This window comes from Tachyglossus aculeatus, chromosome 21 (genome assembly GCF_015852505.1).
Source record: "Tachyglossus aculeatus isolate mTacAcu1 chromosome 21, mTacAcu1.pri, whole genome shotgun sequence".
Taxonomy (NCBI): domain Eukaryota; kingdom Metazoa; phylum Chordata; class Mammalia; order Monotremata; family Tachyglossidae; genus Tachyglossus; species Tachyglossus aculeatus.
The window spans coordinates 58057700-58080693 of NC_052086.1; the positions used below are offsets into that span (position 1 = coordinate 58057700).

Here is a 22994-nt window from a genome sequence, read left to right on the forward strand (position 1 = left end):
GTATTTATTGGCTCCACTTGAAGCCGCTGGACTCAAAACTCCTTCTCTGGGAGATTTAAAAGTCATTAGCAGGGTTGGACAAAGGGAGTGGGGGTGGGGCATGTGCCCTGGGTCAACTGAGCATGGAGACCCCTGTTCAGGAGGAAGAGGGTCCCAACCTCTAGAGCCAGAACAGGATTGGAAGTCAAGTTCTCTGCCATCGACCCATTGCTCCCCTAGCCAAGCTTGAGAATCCTGATGGCCTCCTCTCACCCGCATCCCCAAAGTCTGAAGTGGGTAAGCCAGGAGCCCAAATTGCACCAGCTTGTCCAGACTACCTGTCTGTTTCTCTGAGGCGGAAGTGGATATCCAGGCTTGGGAGCTGAATAATAATAATAATAATAATAATAATAATGGTATTCGTTAAGTACTTACTATGTGCTAGGCACTGTAGTAAGCGCTGAGGTGGAAACAAGCAAACTAGGTAGGAAGCAGTTCCTGTCCCACATGGGGCTCACAGTTTCGATCCCCATTTTATAAATGAGGTAACAGGCACAGAAAAGTGAAGTGACTTGTCCAAATTCACACAGCAGACAAGTGGAGAAGTCGTGATTAGAACCCAAAGCCTTCTGACTCTGAAGCCGATGCTCTACCACTACGCAATTCATTCATTCATTCATTCAATCATATTTACTGAGCACTTACTGTGTGCATAGCACTGTACTAAGCACTTGGGAAGTACAAGTTGGCAACATATAGAGACAGTCTCTACCCAACAGCAGGCTACACAATGCCACTGAGAGTTGGTTGGTGATGACAGCAATGGAGATGTCAGTAATGCGACAGCAGAAAATAAGTCTTCTGTTTCCCCCTCACCTTTTCCATTCTCTTTTCCCCCCCTTTTTCTCCCTTTCTCCTTCACCCCCTTAACCCACAAGGGGGGATGTTTCCCAATTTTGTGTGTCCAGGGCCACTTGAAGCCTTAATGTAGCCCCGGTCATTAGTGTAGGACAGAGGCTGGCAGGACATGGCAGGCTAGAGTACAGCTGTCCGGCAGGAAGACTGAAGCATCTGAAACAGCCTGAGCAATGAATCCCAAGAATTATGAGTTGGAAACAATGACTAAATATAGCCAGCCCCCACCCCAGGGTTCTACTGGTGCATGTAAAAAGACCAGCAGGGAAAGCAGTGGGAAGGATAATTACCCCACCAGTGGTGTATAATGGATCAAAGTTGCTGGCTATGAGACAGTAAAGAACTGAACAAGCTTGCTGAGCAACAGGCAGGGGTTTGGGCCTACTATATAGTGTAAACACAGCTGGTGAGCTCTCAAGCCAGGTCCTCTATCCACCACAGGCTAAAGCCCCCCTAAGCCAAGCAGACCAGGTAACTGATTATTCTTTCTCTGCCACTCCAGTGGCAGAAAATTTATCCTCTGTTGCTAAGGAGACTTCAGGTGATTTCAAACACCGCAGATCAGAAAAGGAAACTGTATAAATACAACTGAATGAATGAATAGCCAGCACTTCCTAAAGACTCTGCAAACGGTAATTAATTAACCCTCCCAATGGTCATGGGGTGAAGAGATGGCTGCAGTGGAGACTGAGACCAAAAAGTCCCAGGGTGGTTTGTGGGAAGAGTGGGGATGGGAAGAATTCAGACACTCTCAAGCCCCAGTTTGGGTGTGAGATGTATTCACTATCAAGTACTGAGATGGGCAGATTTCTTCCAAGAAAGATGGGAACTCCTCTTTTTTAGCTGGTCTAGTGGGATGGTGGCAGGGGAATGGATTCCATCATCCCATTAGACCCTTTCCAACCTAAGGGGACCTCTGAATTTTTAAATTAGGAGCAGCTACTTCCCCATTAACTAGATGCTCCTTTGCATTTAAACAACATTTTGCATTTAAAACTCTCAAAAAGCATCCAAGTCCGGTACCTCCTCTTTAATCCTTTTTCAAGTATGTAGCTCGGTTTTCATCTTGGTCAGGAGTTTCACCCCATCTGCCTTTCCCCACTCTTTAGAGAACATGACTGGGGTCAAATGACTTTTACCAGGGATTTAATGTACATAATAATAATAATAACAATAATAATGATAATAATAATAATAATAATAATAATGGTATTTTTAAAATGTTAGTATATGTCAAGTACTGTACTCAGCACTGAGGTAGATACAAGATAATCAGGTTGTATGGTTCCTGTCCCATATCGGGCTCACAGACTAAGTGGGAAGAAACTGGAGTAAATCTCCATTTTACAGATGAGGAAACTGAAATATAGAGGAAGGTAAATGACTTGTCCAAGATCACACAGCAGGTGTCGGAGCCAAAATTAAAACTCAGGTCCCTTGGCTCCCACACCCATGCTGTTTCCACACATGTGTGCTTCTTCCCACACTGCACAACAAGTGTAAGGGAGAATCAGGATTAGTCCACTGGTGCTGATTCCAATCTCCAGTGCCAACCAGGGGGTAACTCTCCCTCCTTGCCATGAAGAGCCACAAGGATCCAGTGGTCTAAGAACCAACTGGGCCAAGTCCCCACTCTCCAACTTCTATCCAAGGTCTTCAAAGCCTGAAGAGAAAATAGATGAGCTGGTAAAGGAGAAATTGGTTTCCTGCAGACACATCTCCTGTGCATTATTAGTCTATCTCAGGCCTTCAGGGTTTTTTAATTGAGAGTGAATCGCAATTCTGAGGTGAAGAAGGTGAAGTTTGCTTCATGCGAACAACCTTCAGCTCTGTTTTCTCAACGGCAGTCTTCTAGGCCCGAGAAGAGACTGTTTGTGATGGGAAAAGAGACTATTTGCTTCCTGCAAAATCTCTCCCATCAGCATGTCCACCTCAGACCTGATGAGACTGTGAACCCATTGTGGGGTAGGGACCGTCTCTATATGTTGCCGACGTGTACTTCCCAAGCGCTTAGTATAGTGCTCTGCACACAGTAAGTGCTCAATAAATATGTTTGAATGAATGAATGAGAAAAACCATGACCTGGACAAGGAGAAATTTTCTTCATCCAAAAGTGTCTCCTGAACATAAGTCTACCTGCAGCCTTCGAGGCCTTTTAATTGAGAATGAATAAGGGATATATGAAGTGGGAAAAGAGCAATTTGCTTCATGCAAAAAATCTCCTACTGTGATTTCTCTCCCTAAGGTCTTCAAGGGGTCAAAAGAGAATATTTGAGATTGAAAAGGGAGAAATTTGCTGCATACAAACTATCTCCGACTTTTATTTCTCCACTTCAGGCCTTCAAGACTTTTTAATTGAGAGTGAATCGGGATTATTTGAGGTGGAAAAGGAGAAATTGGCTTCCTGCAAGAAATCTCCTGCATTGATTTCACTACCTGTCGTGCGACAACCTGATCACCTTGTAACCTCCCCAGCACTTAGAACAGTGCTTTGCACATAGTAAGTGCTTAATAAATGCCATTATTATTATTATTATTATTACCCCAGGTCTTCAGTGCCTAAAAAAAGGAATATTTGAAGTGCAGAAGGAGAAACTTGCTTCTTGCAGAAATTATCCCATTAATTTGTCCACCACAGGTCTTCAAGACCTGAAAACAAAATATAGGAGCTGGAAAGGGAGAAATTGGCTTGATGCAAAAAAAATCTCCTGCTTGTATTTCTCTACCTAAGATCATCCAGGCCTCCAAAGAAAATGTTTGAGGTGAAAAAGGAGAAATTTGCCTCAAGCAAAATAATCTCCAGACTTTAAGTACTCTTACCTATACTTATCAAGACCTGCAGAGTCAGTGTATTCAGTGTAGGAGAGGGACAAGGAGTAATATGGTTCATGCCAAAAAAAACCCCAAACCCCCACAAAAACCCCTCTAATTTGTTTCTCTACCTATGGCCTTTAAGGCCGGAAAAGAGAACATTTGAGGAGTTAAAGGAAATATGACCTACATGCAGAGTTTTTTTTTTTTTCAACCACCTCAGCCTTACCATCCTTGTATTTTATTCTAAGATTGTGAACCCCTGGAGGGCCAGGGATCATGTCTAACTCTCACTTGTGTATTTTTTCCCCAGTGCTTAGTAGAGAGCTCTACACACAATAGTTTAATAAATACTACTGCTATTACTACTACTATTACTCCTCCTCCTATGTTGCCAACTTGTACTTCCCAAGAGCTTAGTACAGTGCTTTGCACACAGTAAGCGTTCAATAAATACGATTGAATGAATGAATAAATGGGGACTCCAGTGGAAAACGATAGGAAACCTGGTGTCTCTCCATGTCCTGTAACTTTAAACAAGGTCTGTTTCAGTGGAACCAGCTAGGACTTGTGCACTGGCTTGATTTCATCTTGTCAACTCTGCTCATATGTTTCGAGCTGGGATGGGAAACAGGAGGTGAACAGTCAAATCATCCAACAAACACTGCACAGACTGAATTCATTATGCTTACTTTCTTTGGGCTTTGTATATTGTCTCAGCCCATTTCACGCTATGGGAGCTCAGCAGACTTTTCCAGCACTCTTCCCAAATTCAAAGCCCTCCTGAAATCCAATTTCTTCCAGGAAGCCTTCCCTGAATGAGCTCTCATGCCCCCCAGTTCACTTCCCTTCCCTTCCCACTGCCTCACTCATGCACTTAGTCCCACCCCTTAAACATTTAGGTACTCAGCCCACCCCTCACCCCCACAGCACTTATGCATGGATTCTTATACCATTTCCCATTCCTGTAATTTATTTTCATATCCATTTCCCCATTGAACTGTAAGTTCTTTGAGGGCAAAAATCATGTCTACCAACTGTATTGTACTCTCCCCAAGTGCTTAGTTCAGTACAAAGAAATGATTCAATAAACTCCATTGACTGATTATTTGCCTTCAACACAATTGTGCTTTTAAAAATTCAACTCAAATCCTGATGTTACATTACCTGAGTGCCTATGCAGTTGATCCGGGGACCCAGGGCGGGGGGTAGGGTTGATGTCTGTGGGGGAAAGAAGGGGGAAGCCTGGCACCCTGCTGCCTTGTGGCCACTGAGGAGCTGCTGGATTGGGAAGAGGGTTTGCTGGGTGGGGAAACATGGACCACTTAGAGGGAGGAAAGCACCATCATCTTTAGGTGGAGTATACCACAGGTGATGGCTGAGGTCTTCAGTTCCTTTCCCACTAACGGGTACTACTGGAAGCCAGAAAATGTGGACTGCATTTGATCTTTTGGAGAAACTTGACATGATGTGATGTGACACTATTCTCCCTGCATGACTCACTCACAGAGAAACTGCAGGCCATAGTGGTTAGAGCACAGGCCTGGGAATCAGAAGGTCATGGGTTCTAATGGCTCCACCACTTGCCTGCTTTGTGACCTTGGGCACATCATTTCTCTGTGCCTCAGTTACCTCATCTCTAAAATGGGGATTGAAACTGTGAGCCTCAAGTGGGACAGGGACTGTGTTCAACCTGAATTGCTTGTATGTGCACCAGCACTTAGTACAGTGCCTGGCACATAGTAAGCGCTCAACAAATATGATAATAAAATAATAAAAGCTACCACACAGCACGGTGAGAATTCTAGAAGCTCTCAGAAGAGGAAGTGTTGAGAAACCATCAAATCCATCCTCTTGCCCTCAAGTAGGGCCACACGCAATCCACCTCGGCCTAGTGGATGTCTGGCTTGTTTGAAGAGCCTTCCGTATGTTTGCAGTAGTTCTGACCAAGGTCTAATGTGCAGGAGATCAGCCCTGCCTGGATTTCTAACCCCATTCAGGAGCTCTGAGGGGTAAAAGGTCGTTCAGGAAGCCATGCAACAACTCCACCCACTACCCACCAATCCATTCAACCTCCTCTAGCCAAAGGATCCCATTGTCATGAGAGCTCAGACTTCTGTTTGCTACTGTTTTTATAATCAAAGAGTGGAATAGGCGTCTGTCTTCAGGGGAGTCCATGGAAACTTGGCTTTTGCTGAATTAATATTACGCCTGACTCCAGAATTCAGGCCGGGCCTGGACAATTGCCTATCAGATATAGGCCCCACACTCCTCCTATTGGGTGAGGCCTGGGCAGGCTCTCTGGCTTTACATGCCCATTAAGAGTACTGGAAAAAAAAAACCAACCCCACACCACTTTCGTTCTGACGTACCAGTGGGCATCGCCACCCCCACCACCCAAGCCCCTCCTGGAGAAGACTCCATCTTGTGGGAGCTGTTCCCCCATCATCACCTGGTTCCATGAAGGTGAGAACCCCTTTGGCTTGATTTCCTCTGGCCTGGAGCTCCTCCTCCTCCAGCTGGTAGCTGTCAAAGCTGAAGCTCATCACCACATTCCCTTCGGGTGTCACGGCTGGGCTAAGTTCCTTGAAACGGTCTCCCCCAACGGAGCCCATGGCTACTGCCCTAGAATTGAAAAGGAAGAGGAGCAGTAAGTGGATATCTAAAAATCTGGGAATGGGAAAGAATTACCCAAAGGCACCTAGTCCCTGATGAGTCCTTCATGTAGGATCACCTGAGTGTAGAGTCCACCAGCTTCATTGTTAAAGATCCTCAACTCCCCTACCTCACCACACACACACACACACACACACACACACACACACACACACTTCACAAGCTCATTTCATGTATAAAGTTTCCTGAACCATTAACAAGGCTATCAAACAAGGTGGAGTTGATAAAGTCTTTGGGTCCAATTTTGTTCCCTCATTCTGAATCCTCAAGAGGGGAGCAGGTGATGGGGTGCTGGGAAGTTCATATTGCAATAAATAGATAGGCAGCTACCTCTTACATCTAAGGATGACCCTACTAAAGGTGAGACTTTATCTTTTGATGTTGATGTGGCTGAAGAGGTTGAGGCATAACCTGAAATGAACCCAGAAGCCCAGGGGCTCATTATTTGAGATTTACAAACCACCCTTCAGTTTCCCATCTTCTAGAGGTCCCTGCTAGAGGAGAACCACTCCACTACTGACCATCCCCTCAGGCTGATCTGAATGTGACTGTTACCTCCCAAGAGCCCGTTGTTCTATTGCGTTAGCAATGGGTTTTGTTTTTATCAAATGATATTCGTTAAGTGCTTACTGAACTTCAAGGCACTGAACTAAGTGTTGGGGGAAGATACAAGATAATCAGTATCACATGGGGCTTACAGCTTTAATCTCCATTTTACAGATGAGGTAACGGTCACAGAGAAGTTAAGTACTTCCCCAAGGACACACAGCAGACAAGTGGCAGAGAGGGATCAGAACTCTGTTGGGGTGCTCCAGCACCAAATCAATGCCTGAGGCCCTGCTGGGCCCCCCAGACTTCCCTCATGTCCATCTCAGCAAAGCTGGGTGGCAGTGAACATTGGCTTGGTGGCAGGGTAATGACTGCATTGCTGGATCTCTGTGGTGACCTTGTTTGTCCTCTAATGCCAACCACCTTACCATATCTAGCTCTCATCTCTCTTGATGTCTATGTCTTTCTCAAGCCCTTTCCATTCAGCAGCCCACTGCTCTCCCCATTTGATCAAAGCCCTTCTGAATTTCCATCTCCTCCAAGAAGCCTTTTCTGATTAATCTCTGATCTCCCGATCCTATTCCCCTACTACTTCCACTTCAGCACTTCCAAGTCACTTTAGCACCTGGGCATTCCTCCCACTCTCTCCATTTTTAAATCTTGTTGCTTCCCCCTACCAGGAGTTTAAGTGTCATTCTCCCCAGATAGATTGTTAGTTCCTTAAGAACAGGAATTATGTCTACTAATTCTAATGGACTCACCCAAATGTTTAGTACAGTACTCTACAGAGACTAAGCACTAAATAAATACTATTGACTGATTGACTACATCAAGGATTTCATTGTTGGTAACCTTGCTTGACTTCTGGCACTGAATAAGGTTCAGGGGTGACACTAGTAAAACAGCTTGAGAATCCAGATTCTCCTTCTGTAATAGTTTCAGTCTTGCAAAGATACTGAAAGTAGACCCCTCATCATAGTAATTGAGAATCTTTAGCTGGTTTGAAGCTTGAACCCCACTGTCAGCACACCTTGGCAGACTTCCAAAGGAAGGAGAAAGGTCAAGAGGGCAAAACTCAAATAAGCTTTTTTTAGATTGCTATTATTATTGTTATTGTCATAATCCTCATCATTAAGGCACCTAAGAATTTACTATGTGCCAGGCACTTTACTAAGCCCTAAGGAACATACAAGAAAACTAGATTGGTCACAGTCCTTGTCCCACAGTTTAAGAAGGAAGGAGTAGGATTTGATTCCCATTTTATAGAAGAAACTGAGGTACAGAAAAGTTAAGTGACTTGCCCAAGATCACACAGCAGATAACTGGCAGGGCCAGAATTAGAACTCAGGTCATCTGACTCCCAGGCCCACTCTCTTTCCACTAAGCCATGCTGCTTCCCAATTAGCAGTCCTGGGAAGAGGCTTGAAAAGTAGATGAAAGAGAGGTGAAATTAAATGAAGTTTTAAAATCAGCTATGGACTTCATCTCTTCACTTTGGGTAACCCTCCCCTGGGCTGGGGCTAATCAAATTGACTGGATTCCTTTTTTAAATTAAAAAAAATTGTCTCCTTTGCTAGGTAAGTAGTCTCAGAAATTTTAAACCACTGGGCCCTTGTGGGATAGTTTTGGTCTCCCTGATGCTTATTACTAAATGAAATATTTAAACATTCATCCAGTCCCGGAATCAGGCAGCATGAAGGCAGTAAGCAGGGTAAGCCCCCTTCCTCCTTGTGTTTGTTGTTTTTCTTTCAACCTCTATGTCCCCCCCACTGGCTTAGTCCAGAAAAACAAGAGAGGGGTACTTTTGGAGAAGTAAGGTTCCCCTACCTCATGCCTCCTGACTAACATGAGGTAGAGTAAAATCTCAAATTCATTTTATGTATTCTCACTTTTTCACCATCTGCAACTGGCACCTACAGTAACAAACACCTTGTGACTGTCAATATTGTTTATATTGGAAGTGAGAGTTTCACTCAGCAATAATCTACAAACCTGGAACCAGGCAAGGGGAGGTCAGTCAGCAGGGTAAGGCCTTTCTCTTTTTACATGTGTCCATCCACTGATTCAAACAAAAGTGCTTTTGGGGAATCAGAGTTCCCCTGCTCCAGACTTCCTGGTTGATGCGATACAAAGTTGGGAGTTCTGGACTTTTTTTCCACCCTGCCCCTTTGCTGTCTGCAATGTCCCTTTCATTCCCAGTCCCAGTCCACTTCTAGTCCCCTCTAGACTGGTAGCTCACTGTGGGCAGTGAACATGTCTACCAACTGTTATGATGTATTCTCCCAAGCACTTAGTACAGTGTTCTGCACACAGTAAGACCTCAATAAGTACCACTGATTGATTGACTGTTTGGTTCCATCTGACCAGACCCCTGAAGGACGATAAGAATTCATTGCTCAAAAATTATGGTGTTACTTGTAGCATACAGACTGTCTGGGTCTTGAGGTGGGGAGTAGTTCTGATGGGGCTCCCTTCTCTCCCCATGAGTTTGTAAGGAGATAAGAGACACCCCCCTCTGCCCCCACCCAGAGCTAGGGGCTTCCCCTTCCCTAGGGGGACCACGTTTCCTCCAGCAGCTAAGGGAAGTAACTGGAAGTTTTCCAGATTTTTTCTTGCACAATTTAAACAAAGGCAGGGGACCTTCATCATCACCAATGCAATATTTATTCTTGAAGAACAAGAGCCCTGCTACAGTTTAGAGTGTTTTCCTCTGGTTAACATGAGAGTTATCTGAATCACCTTGACCGTAGATGTGGAGATATGGGGGATTATCTAGGATCAGGCTACTGTCAACATTAGAAAGCTGAGCTTCAAGGTCAGGATTCAGGTGAGCTGAGTTCTGACCCCGAGCTGGGTGCCATCCAGCCATCAGGCTGGTGTCTGATTAGTGGTTCCTGTAACCAGGTGGAACAATTGCTTTTCCCATGGAACTGTTCAACTGGTTCTCTAAAACCAATATGATGATTGCCCTGGGCTTCTGCCCCCCAAATCTGTCCTCACCTTAGTGCCAGAAGCCAACCCTACAAATGGCTGACAGTGACACAATGTCCCCAGGGGGTGAGAAGCAGGGTGGTCTCATATAGAGAACACAGTCTCCCGAGTCAGGAGATCTGGGTTCTATTCCCGGCTCTGTCACTTGCCTGCTGTATGACCCTGAGCAAGTCACTTAACTCCTCTGCTCCTTGATTTCCTCATCTGTAAAATGGAGATAAGGTACCTGTTCTCCCTCTCCCTTAGATTGTGAGTCCCATGTGGGACATGGACTGTGTCCTATTTGCTTATATATTTTTTTGATGGCATTTGGTAAACACCTACTATATGCCAGGCACAGTATTAAGCACTGAGATAGATACAAGTTAATCAAGTTGGACACAGTCCCTGTCCCACATAAGGCTCATAGTCCATTTTACAGATGAGGGAACTGAGGTGCAGAAAAGTGAGGTGAGTTGCCCAATGTCACACAGCAGACAGGTGGCAGAGCCGGGATTAGCACCAAATCCCAGGCCTATGCTCTATTACTCTATTTATTCATTTATTTTACTTGTACATATCTATTCCATTTATTTTATTTTGTTAATATGTTTTGTTTTGTTCTCTGTCTCCCCCTTCTAGACTATGAGCCCACTGTTGGGTAGGAACCGTCTCTATGTGTTGCCAACTTGTACTTCCCAAGCTCTTAGTACAGTACTCTGCACACAGTAAGTGCTCAATAAATACTATTGATTGATTGATTGATCTATCCACTAGGCCGTGCTTCTTCTCGATATTGTGTCTCCCCCAGTGCTTGGCACATAGTAAACACTTAACAAATACTTCAATCATCATTATTGGAGGCAATGATCCATTAATGACTCCATCTGTCTTTGTCCACAAATCTCATTGCTGTGGTGCACTAGGGCAGTCGGGGGTCCCAATTACCAGAGCTATGCATCAACACTGGGCAGTGTGGCCTAATGGAAACGGTCTGGATGTGAGAGTCAGGAGGTTTGTCACTAGCCCACTGTATGACCTAGGCCAAGAGAGTAACTGCTCTGGGCCTCAATTCCCCCATCTGTAAAATGGGGATAATAATAACTACAGCATGACCTGGTAATCAGGGGGACCTGGGTTCTAATCCCTCTCTGTCAACTGTCTGCTTTGTGACCTTGGGCAAGTCACTTCACTTCTCATTGCCTTAGTTACCTCATCTGTAAAATGGGGATGAAGACTGTGTGCCCCATGTGGGACAGGGACTGTGTCCAACCTAATTAGCTTGTATCTACCCTGTGCTTAGAACAGAGCTTGACACATAATTAGCGCTTAACAAATACTACCATTATTATTAACCTCCTTGTAGATCGTGAGCCTCATCAGGTATTGTGTACAATCTGATGATCTTGTATCCAGACAGCACCTAAGGACAACCGTAGTCAGTAAGCAATAAATACCATATTCAATGAAAATGCCTCAGTTTCCCCCTTGCAGCTGAGTGGGCTTGGGCTGTGTGGGCCTTGCTAGGGTTGTATCACTCTCAGAGTAGGCAACATCCTGAGTGAGGTCATTCCCACCCTCTTTTAAAACAAACAAACAAAATAATCAGTGGGGACAGGGGAGATGGTACCTATTTCAGAGTAATCACTATTTTTAAAAGATTCCTGTCACAGGTAAGCTGTGGCAGCTAATCATTTGTTAAAGACTAAGGTTGATGTTCCAAACACATCAGTAGACTTGGCCCCTGACCCATTCTTGGAAGAAAAATGAAAGAAAACAGGGTGATATAGCCTGGAAGCATTCCCAGATTAATCCTCCCACCTTCCCAGTCATGCCAGCCCAACGGCCACCTCAGCACTCATCTATTTATGCATTTATTGATTTGTTATTTAGTCACTTGTGTCTGTTACCGATATCTATTTTCTCACTCTTAACTATGCTACATTCATCAATTTAAGTCTTCTGCCCCTTGTGATATATGGAAAGCTCTTCAAGGGCAGGAATTAGCGCTTTTCTTTCACATATTCCCAAAGCACTGAGTTCCATTCTCTGCTCAATAAATGCTATGAATACTGATACTAAGGGAAAGTGTGCTAAAGTCATAACATTTGTGGGAGAGAAAAAGGGTCATTTTCAGGACCCTGCCAAGTTATCCAAAGAAAAACAAGAGAAAATGTAATCAGCAAGTGAGATTGAATTTAGGCACAAGGAAGTCTTTCTTGGCAGGGTTTTGAATCCTTGTCCCAGGATCTGTGGGGGAAAGATGGACTCTTAGGGTAGCCAATCACCTGGGTGTATACTGGGCAGTCTGCTTTCCAGCTGGCCTGTCCCTTTCTGATATGGCTTGGGCACTGGACAACCTTACATCTGGTATTTACATATTCAACACTGAGCTGACCTCCGCTGAGGCTTCTGCCACTGAATTCCATGGCACCCAAGTTCCCAGGAATCCAGGAAGGAATGCAATGGCTCTGGGGCAACTGAGGTTGCATTCAGTGTGCCCTATGTTCAACTTCAGGCAGACTTCTGCAAAATGGCATCTGCCTGATGTCACCATTTTCTGCTGCATGTTGACAAGGCCCATGAGATATCACCTGCATCTCTGGGTTTGGTTTCGTTGAGTGCTGTCGCTGGCCACCCTCTTAGCCCAACTCCTGTTTGGGGTGTTTTGAGCAGCACTGCCAGAGGGCAGGAGGGTGGATTAGACAAATGCTTCCCAATCCATACAAAATGGGCAGCAGCTCAGCATGTGCCTTGGGGAGCTCCCCATGGCATTTGGAGATTCTAGGTGCTGACCTATTGGATTGTTATGTGCACTTAATCATCTTGCCCCCCCACCACACCTCATTACTCTCCTACTACAATCCAACCCACACACTTGGCTCCAACCTACTCACTGTACCTTGATCTCATCTATTTCACCACTGACAGCTCTTTCATGTCCTGCCTCTGGCCTGGAACACCCTCCCTCCTCATATTCAACAGACAATTACTCTTCCCCCTCTTCAAAGAGACCTTCCCTGACTAAGCCCTCATTTCCTTTTGCCCCACTCCCTTCTGCATCACCCTGATTTGCTCCCTTTTACCCCTCCCTTAGCTGCACAACATTTATGTACATATCCATAATTTATTTATTTATATTAATGTCTGTCTCCCCCTCAAAAGAGTAAGCTCACTGTGGGCGGGGCATGTGTCTGTTATCTTGTACTCCCCAAAGTGCTTAGTACAGTGCTCTGCACATAGTAAGCACTTAATAAATATGATTGATTGATTGGGGGCACACTGAACTGCACCACCCTTCCCCACCTGGGGCTTCCCTGAGTTGGAGGGAGTGGCTAAAGACTATACCTGGTGCTGTGATATTACTGACCAAGTGCAGGAAGTCCTTTAGTTGTTGTGGGGACAGTCCTAGCAGCCCACAGGGCCAACTGCTCATTAAGGTCCCACCCTGATCCGAAAGCAAAGCTGAGCCCCTCCAGGCCTGGGTTTTGGATTGGGTCTGTGTAGGAGGGTGGCAGGGTAGCCCTCCCCTCTCCTGGGGTTTGGGACAGCCCAGGCCAACTAGGACTTTGCCCCATAAAGGTTTTTTGTTTTACCAAATTGTGGATACTGTCTCCCTCTCCCATGGACTCCAGTGGGTGGACGAGGGCAGGGGATGCTCACAGTGAGACTTCAGGATGAAAAGGTTGGGAAGCCCTAGTCCAGGTGACCTTGCCCAAGGGCTCCCAACTGTGGAAGGCCTTCTCGGGACTTGGGTTTCAGGGACACCAAGAGGTGACATAACATCACAGGTGAATCCAGGGAGCAAAATCTTCCCTTAACTGGATGCTTGAAATCAAACCAGTCTCCACAGGGCCCTCTACCCAAAACTGACTACTCTGAACTGAGCAGAGCAGATCTTGATGTCCAAGACAAATGCCAGGACCAGCTCCTGGGCTACCAGCCCCCTCTGACCTACAGAAGCTGTGACCTAAGTCAGGGGGAAGTAGAGAAGGAGTATTTCCTCTGCTTTACCGGCTGTGCTTGCTCCTAGAGGGAGGATGATAGGCCGGGACAAGACACCTGGTGTGGGAACACAGGGATCCAGTTTGATCCCAGCAATCCAGGTTGGAAGAGCCCTGTCCCAGGTAATAGTCCATTCACTGCTTGCTTCCTGGCACCTAGAAAACACATAATCTGAGGTTTCCATGAAACAAGGCTCCAGTAGCCCTTTTGACCAAGCGGCTCTTGCAGCTAAGGCCGGTGCTAGGAAAGGAGGACTTCAGGCAGAGTAAGTCCTCCTCACCCATCCCCCAACCCCTGGGCTGCTTCTGAATGTGGGGGGTGGGTGGAGAGAAAGAGGCATTTAAGGATCAATTGATTCATCAATAATGTTTACTGAGCTCTTACTCTTTTTAGAGCACTGTACTTAGCACTGGGGAGAGCACAAAAGAGATAGGAGATGCCATCCCTCACACCATTGCTAAAATCTGCACTTTCCTTTTTTCTTTTTCTCCATCTGAACTGCTATTATGTTGATCCAAGGACATATACCACTTTGATTACTGCATCAGCCTCTTTGCTGCCTCCTGTCTCTTACCATTCCAGTCCAAGCTTCACTCTGCTGCCCAGATCATTTTTCTCAAAAAACAGTTTAGTCCATGTTTCCTCTCTCCTCAAAAACCTCCGGTGATTGCCCATCCACCACCACATCAAATAAAAATTCCTACTATTGGCTTTAAAGCACTCAATCATCTCGCTCCTTCCTACCTTACCCCACTGATCTTCCACTACAGTCCAGTCCAAACACTTCACTCCTCCAGTGTCAGCTTACTCAATGTACCATGGTCTCATCTATCTTATCCTGCCTCTAGCCTGGAACTTCCTCCCCCTTCATATCTGACAGACCATCACTCTCCCCACCTTCAGAGCCTTATTAAAATCACATATCCTCCAAGAGGTCTTCCCTAAGTCTTCATTTCTCCTACCCCCTCTCCCTTCTTTGTTACCCTTATATTTGGATTTGCACCCTTTATTCATCCCACCCTCAGCTCCAGAGCACTTATGTACATATCCATAATTTATTTTAATGTCCATCTCCCCCTCTAGACAGTAAACTCCCTGTGGGCAAGGAACATGTCTACTTATTTTGTTATACTGTACTCTCCCCAAGCACTTACTACAATGTTCTGCATACAGTAAGCACTCAGTAAATACAATTGATTGATTGATTGATTGATCCTTGTACTCAAGCAGTTCACAACGTGGCAAACTGTAAGGTATGATAGCTACTTGCTACTAGTGTGGTTCTGCTCCTCCATCTGCACTGGCTGGGACCTCTTACTTCTCAGCCAGACATTGCCTTAAATTGGCAGCCTTGATCAGGGGAAGTGGGCTTCCCCCATTCCAGTCGGGACCCTAGGGTGAATGCCCTCCTTTTCTCCCTAACACTGGTGGACAGGGGAATGTGTCTGTTATATTGTTCTCTCTCAAGTGCTTAGTACAGTGCTCTGAACCCAGTAAGCACTCAATAAATACGATTGATTGACTGACTGCTCACAAACACATATGACAGAGCTTCCACAACTGGAAGTCAGTCGAAGTCTCCCACAGCTGTCGATCTTTCTTTCTCTCAGATATAACTTCAGGAGAGAGCCTTTTCCCTTGGGATCCGTGACTCAGATACCTGCCTGGACCTTTGACAGTTTATCATGCGACAGGTGTTTAACCACCCCAGTTCAGGGGGCGGCATCTGCTAACCACGGGCCAATCTTCAGGAGAAAAATGGCGTGTTGCTCTCTGGGAATGGAGAGAGATCCAAGCTCTTAACCCCCAGTGCAAGCCTATCAGAACAAAGGAAAGGGAATCAAGTCATCACCCAGCCTCTGGCACAGTGCTCTGCTTCCCAAGGGCACTTCGTCAATCTTGCTGGTAATGATGATAGTGATGAACCACTTTAAAAGACTAAACCAGGACAGTTCTCTGGGCTTTGCTGCCACAGTCGTTACTGTGGGTCTCCTCTTCAATATGTCCAGACAATGTGGTACCGCCATCATGAAAGAGCCTATTAAACTGCCTTCACTGAAATCAATTGCCATTGGCTCATGCTTTGTTTGAGAGGCTTTGCGCCCTCCGTGGATTTACATTTTGCTCCACCTCACTAAAGATCCTCAAGCATTAAGCCCAAACTCCCCACCTTTTCTGCTAGGATCAAAAAGTAATAATACGTCCATTATTTTGTGCCAAGAAAATCATGCTCCATGAACCTCCGTTAACTCCCTTCAGCAGAGTCACATGCTCAGCTAAACAGCTCAGATTCAAAACCGTGGCAGACCAGGTTTCTGGCGGAAAACACAAGCACTGGTCGAGCTCATTCTAATGGAACAAGACAGGTCGAGGGTGCTATGCCCCCTGCAGATACGAGTGCCCAAATTAAAAAAAGCAAAATTCCCAAGCTGCCCCAATCACTCATTTATCCAATCAGGGAATACATTTACTATAAACTGTGCCAGCGGTGCTTCTTGGAAGGAAAACGCGGTGTGCTGTGCACTTTAACCCAAAATGCAAACTGATGTGGAAACAGATTGGGGGTGAACCCCAAGCCCATTGACTCCACTGTGGACTCCATTTCTTCCCCTTCCATGGAGAAAGAAGCCAAAGAGTGGGTGGGGCGGGAGACAGAGAGACGGGGAATTGCTTAATAGCTTAATGAGCCCTGAGGCAAGTAAGGAACACTGGATGACTTAAGGCGGAGGAAATTGATGGTGAGTGGTCCAGCGGAACCTTTATTCCTAATTTTAGAGAAACGCTCGAGGCAGAAGATGCATTTTTTCAAAAGGGAAACTGGAGGGAGTATTTTCAGAACACAGACTAGGGTGTGTGGGGGTGGAGGGGAAAGGGGAGGGGTTTCTCACCCTCTTTCACTCATCCGTTTTCCTCTCCGGAATCCACGTTCTGTCCTCCCAGTGCCCTTCAGTGCCGGGATGGATTTGAAAACGCTCCATCGAGCCCAGGCTAGCACAATAAAGTCAGTGCCAGGAGCCTACCCATCCCCTATCAGCAGGGAACAACTATCCCCTGAACTCTTCCTCCGTGCCACCCCCACCCCCCTCCCACAGCTCACTGGCCTGTTTAATGAAGCAGGGACCTTCCTCCCCGCAGCCAGCAGGAAATGGACATCTGAGTTGATTCATTGTAACACCAACAGACCTTCTGGCTGGTCCAAAAACAAACCAACCCCAAAATAAAACAATTTGGTGGATCGGCTTCTACTTATTTGCAAGGCTGGTGTATAGCAGTCCAGGTTTCCGGGAATCAATCAATCAATCAATCGTATTTATGGAGCGCTTACTGTGTGCAGAGCACTGTACTAAGCGCTTGGGAAGTACAAGTTGGCAACATATCATCATCATCAATCGTATTGATTGAGCGCTCACTGGGTGCAGAGCACTGTACTGAGCGCTTGGGTAGTCCAAGTTGGCAACATATAGAGACAGTCCCTACCCAACAGTGGGCTTACAGTCTAAAATCAGAACACCGCCCCGCTTCCCTTCTACCCCCCAAACACACACACCCTTCCATCCATCCATCCATCTCTGGGATTGACCTCCGGCGAGACTGTGAGCCCACTGTTGGGTAGGGACTGCCTCTATATGTTGCCAATTTGTACTTCCCAAGCGCTTAGTACAGTGCTCTGCACATAGTAAGCGCTCAATAAATACGATTGATGATGATGATGATGACCCTGGATTCTCTCCCAGGTCTCTGCCCCGACCCGGGCCGCGGCCACCAGGGGGCGTCGCGCCGACCCTCCTCCTGCTCCGGCCGGGAGAGGAGCCTCGACTCCCCGAATAGCCTCGATCACCGGCGACCGCAAAGCCTGCCCTCGCCGCGCCTGCGGTCGGAAGGGCGGGACCGGCCCGGGGAAGGTCGGTAGCCGCCACGACCCCGCCGCCATCCCCGCCCCCGGGAGGTCCGGCTGACTCGGAGATGGAGAGGACTTGGGGAACCCCCTCCCACCCCCCCAAAGCCCTCCAGAGCCCCTGTCCTTGCAGCTTGGATCCCAGGGCGGGCAGGGGACCCCCCCCCCCCATATCCCTCGCCGTCCCCCGCCCTCCTCCCCCGGGCGCGGACAAAGGGCTCCAACAGGTTGGCCGCCTGCCCGCCCTGCTTACCTCGGCGGAGCCCGGCTGGAGGAAGGGATGGGGATGAGGGGGAGGAGGATGGGGAGGAGGATGGGGTTGGGTCTGGGGGCTCGGCCGCCGCCGCCGCCTTTGGGTGCCGCAGCTTCCCTGCTCTAGCTCTGCCTCTGGGGCCACCGCCTCCTCCTCCAGGGAGCCTTCGGCCTGGGAGCCGGACCCGGAGCCATGCCCCTACCCGAGAGGGTCCCCGGGCCGGACAGCCGGGCTAGAAAGGGGAGGGGCAGTGCGGGTGAGCGCCTGGGTGTGAGTGTGTGTGTGAGTGTGTGTGAGTGTGTGTGTGTGTGTGTGTGTGTGTGGACGCCGGAGACCCTCCCCTCGCCCCCTCCCTCCTCTCTGCTCCTCCAATGGCTTCCCAGCCCCTCTCAGGGAGCCGCCCCCTCCAAACCAGCCCCCCTTCCCCTCCTCTTTCTCTTCCTCCTGGTCCCCCCGCAGGTGTCTCGGAGATGCCCTCTTGGAGGTTGGGGTCCAGAGGGACTCCCATCCCTCCCCCACTAGGCACCCTTCCCGGGGACACTTACCAGTCAGGGGTCCCCGAAGGGAGAAGAGGGGAAAGCGGCGTGGATTTGGTGGCAACAGCGCGGGTTTGGGAGTCAGAGGACGTGGGTTCTAATCCCGGCTCCGTCACTTGTCCGCTGTGTGACCTTGGGTAAGCCAGGTCACTTCTCCGTGGCTCAGTTACCCTTATCTGTAAAATGGGGATTACGACTGTGAGCCCCACGTGGGACAACCTGATTACTTTGTATCTACCCCAGTGCTTAGAACAGTGCTTGGCACATAGTAAAGCGTTTAACAAATACCATTATTATTATTATGAACCCAGGGCCGAACTACTTTAGGGCTGCAGAACACAAGTCGACACTTGAACTTATTCTCTCCCTTCCTTCTTCCCGGCCCTAAGGAAGAGCCCCCAAATAGTATCGGGGCCACTCTTCCTCTCCGACCCCATGTGAGCTCCCCACGTCCTGCTCAGTGGGAGGGAGGGAGGGCAGTGTGGGGCCTGGGAACGTAGCCCCAGCCAGGAGAAGCAGCGTGGCTCAGTGGAAAGAGCACGGGCTTTGAAGTCAGAGGTCATGGGTTCAAATCCCGGCTCCACCAACTGTCAGCTGTGTGACTTTGGGCAAGTCACTTAACTTCTCTGGGCCTCAGTTCCCTCATCTGTAAAATGGGGATCAAAACTGTGAGCCCCCCGTGGGACAACCTGATCACCTTGTAACCTCCGCAGCGCTTAGAACAGTACTTTGCACATAGTAAGCACTTAACAAATACCATCATTATTATTATTACCCTAAGGGTAGCCCTGACCCCTTGCCCATTCTTAGAGGAGTTTGGCCTGGTTAGGACCATGGCCAGAGACTCTGCGCCAGCCAGAAAAATCTCCCAGGCTTCAGGTCTCCACACTTAGGACAAAACAGAGAAGCAATGTGGCTTAATAGAAGGACCACGGGCCTGAGAGTCAGAGGAACTGGGTCCAAATTTCAGCTCCACCACTTGTCGGCTGTGTGACCTTGGGCACGTCACTCATCTTTTCTGTGTTTCAGTTCTCTCATCCGCAAAATGGGGATTCGATACCTGTTCTCTCTCCTATTTAGACTGTGAGTCCTATATGGAAGTTGATTACCTGGTATCTATCCCAGTGCTTAATAGAGCATTTGAAACCTAGTAAGCACTTCACAAATATCACAATAATAATAATGACACTATTATTAATAGTATGATATTATTATTAATAAAGCATCCCCTTCCCTGGGGCTTTCAGTGACTAACCGGTCCCATATAAAGGGACTGTCTCTATATGTTGCCAATTTGTACTTCCCAAGCGCTTAGTACAGTGCTGTGCACATAGTAAGCGCTCAATAAATACGATTGATGATGATGATGATGATATAAAGGGCCTGGGAGAACAGGTTGAGGCTGCGGCAGAGACAAGGAGAGAGTCTGCCTGGGAGGATGCGGGAGGGACCCGGGCTTTTGGAGGACAAGAGAGGATACAGGACCCAGCAGAAGGGAGAGGGGGATTTGGGCAGGGCCCATACCAGAGTTCCGGGAAGAGTTCGAGCAGTGAACATGGGGTACTAAAGGGTGGGAGGCATTGTTGCAAAGGGAAGATTTCTAAATGCCGGATTTGTTTCCTTTTCCTAAATAGAGAGAGATTCACCAGGAGCTGTTCCTCTTTCCTAGATGCTGAACAGTGAGAAGGGACTCTGAAACCAGGCAGATCCAGTTCCCCCCAACACCTTTACTCACCTAATCCACCTCCTCCCCCTTCCTGAATAGATCCAGCTGCTGCTTATTCATCAGAACTCACTTCTCATTTGAATACTGTCAAAACTAGCCACCTCAGGCCTCTCCTTTCACTTCTACCTCTGCTTTCACTCTCACCCTGTCAGAATGGGGCATGCTTATGGGAAATTATCCAGGGCCAAGCAGCAGACTTTAGATCAGTTCTTTGCACTTCTGTGAGGGCAGCAGTGGTGGTGGTGGTGGCAGAGGGCTGCAGAGGCTATAAGGGATAGTTTTGTCCTAAAGCCCAGGGGGAGACCTCCAACCTCATCGGAGATCTGTGAGGGACCATCCCACAGTCATTCATCAATCCATCAATCAGTGGTATTTATTGAGTGCTGTGTGCAGAGCACTGGTCTACATGTTCTCTGCCCAAAATGAGCTTAGAGATGTGACCTCTTTCACTGCCTCCAAATGTATTCTCCCTGTTCAGCCAGGCCTCTGGCCTCCAGAACACTTCACTCTTGGTGAGGAGCTGGTCAGAGGGGAGAAAAGCTCTATCTTTCCACCCATTGGAATTACACTGTGCACAGGGCAATGAAGAAAGGACAATTATAGTCTACTAAGAAGGCATTTGGCAAACTGTACCTCACAGCCTTCTTTCCCACCTTTCAGGGATGGGTGGGGAGAAGAAAGAGAGGGAATGACAAGGAAAGGAACAGAGGAGTATAAGGAACTGGAGGAACATCACTGCTCTGCTGTTCCCTTAGGGGCTGCTCTGCTTGACACCCATCACACCAGACCATGGAATGGAAACTGGGGAGGGGAGGAAGGGAGGCGAAAAGGTACAGCTACCTTTCTTCTTCTCTCCCTCCTTCTTGACCTCTCCATCATTTTCCTGACTTTCCTCCCCCTTTTTTTTTTTAAAAAAAAAAGATATTTGTTAGGCACTTACAATGTGCCAGATACTGTACCAAGTGCTGGGACAGAAACAAGTAAATTAGGTTGGACACAATCCATGCCCCAATGGGACTCAAAGTCTTAATCCCCATTTTACAGATGAGGTAAGTGAGATACACAGACGTTAAATGACTTGCTCAAGGTCACAGAGTAGACAAGTGGCAGAGCTGGGATGAAAACCCAGATCCTCTGACTTCCAGACCTGTGCTCTTTCCATTAGGCTACACTGCTCCTCTTGCCACTCCTTCCACTTCCTCTCTTTAGTGGTCCTGGTGAGAATCGCCGATCCCCAGTCACAGTCCATTACTCAATAACAATAATAATAATAATGATGATGATGGCATTTGTTAAGTGCTTACTATGTTGCAAGCACTGTTCTAAACAATGGAGTAGATACAGGGTAATCAAGTTGTCCCACATGGGGCTCACAGTTTTAATACCCATTTTACAGATGAGGTAACAGGCACAGAGAAGTGAAGTGGCTTGCCCAAGGTCACACAGCAGACAAGTGGCAGAGCTGGGATTAGAACCCACACTCTCTGATTCCCAAGCCCATGCTCTTTCCACTAAGCCACAAATTTACTGAGTAGCTACTCTGTGCAGAGTACTATGCTAGGTGCTTGGGAGAGTGCAAGAGAATTCGTGGACATGATTCCTACCTTCAAGGAGTTTATAGTCTAGCCACACAGAGAAGGAAGGTGAGAGTTTGCTCTAACTGACTGCATCTCAGATCTGCTTCCTTCCCTGGCTGGGTTTCAGGCACAGAGGCTTCTGGGTTTCTGCTGCCAAATCGGGGGCCTCTGGTCACACCCACGTCGGGGATTGAGTGTTTTTCCAGAGCCTCTCACTCAGCAGAGTGGCACTCCCGGCTACCTGGGAACTCTGGCCTGCTCTGTGGCAGGTTTCCATCATCTCTTAGAAGTGCTTAGAACAGTGCCCAGTGTTCAGGACAGTGGCTCCAGTGCTTAGAAGAGTGTCTGGCACATAGTACGCACGTAACAAATAATATAATTATGAATTATTAAAGGAGATGTAAGTTAAACTTCTCCATTGCTAATCTCCAGCTTGTTCAGTTATATAGACAGCATCAGCTAGAGGTTGAGATGCTAGGGAGGAAGGAAGATACTAGCAAAATTAATGATTTCGCTTCTCCCCTTTGAGGTCAGATAGGAACAGTGCCTTTCCTTACACCACACCTGCTCCCTCCCCACCCTCCTTGCTCCAAATTTTCTGAGAGGGCCAGTGAATACCCTATCTCTTGGAATTAACTTGTCAGTCATAGCAGTCAACTCCTGGCATCACATTTTCTCCAAGAGGCCTTCCCCGATCAAGCCTTCTTTTACCCTTCTCCCTCTCCACATCACCTATGAATGTATATCTGTACCCATAAACACTTGATATTCACCCTACCTTCTGGCCCACAGCACTAATGCATATATAATAATAATAAATAATAATAATAATGGTATTTGTTAAGGGCTTACCATATGCAAAGCACTGTTCTAAGTGCTGGGGAGGTTACAAGGTGATCAGGTTGTCCCACAGGGGGCTCACAGTTTTAATCCCCATTTTACAGATAAGGTAACTGAGGCACAGAGAAGTTAAGTGACTTGCTCAAAGTCACACAGCTGACAGTTGGCGGAGCGGGATTTGAACCCCTGACCTCTGACTCCAAAGCCTGTGCTCTTTCCACTGAGCCACGCTGCTTCTCCAAAATTAAAAGCACTGTTCTAA

At 47.3% G+C, this 22994-nt stretch overlaps 1 protein-coding gene across 3 annotated transcripts in view; it reads right to left on the minus strand.

The window, feature by feature from the left end:
• SLC29A4 (solute carrier family 29 member 4) overlaps positions 1-18088 on the minus strand; it is a 32525-nt gene extending 14437 nt beyond the window's left edge. For 2 of the 3 annotated variants that reach the window (XM_038762943.1, XM_038762941.1), the window contains exons 1-2: positions 18054-18088; positions 6158-6330 (exon numbers count right to left, since the gene is read on the minus strand). In XM_038762943.1, the coding sequence (XP_038618871.1) occupies positions 6158-6320 (163 nt within the window). In that variant the 5' untranslated portion in view covers positions 6321-6330; positions 18054-18088. Of the gene's footprint in view, positions 1-6157; positions 6331-11243; positions 11326-18053 lie in introns of those variants that run through there. The other variant, XM_038762942.1, reaches the window with a different exon arrangement.
• Positions 18089-22994: the final 4906 nt, after the last annotated feature.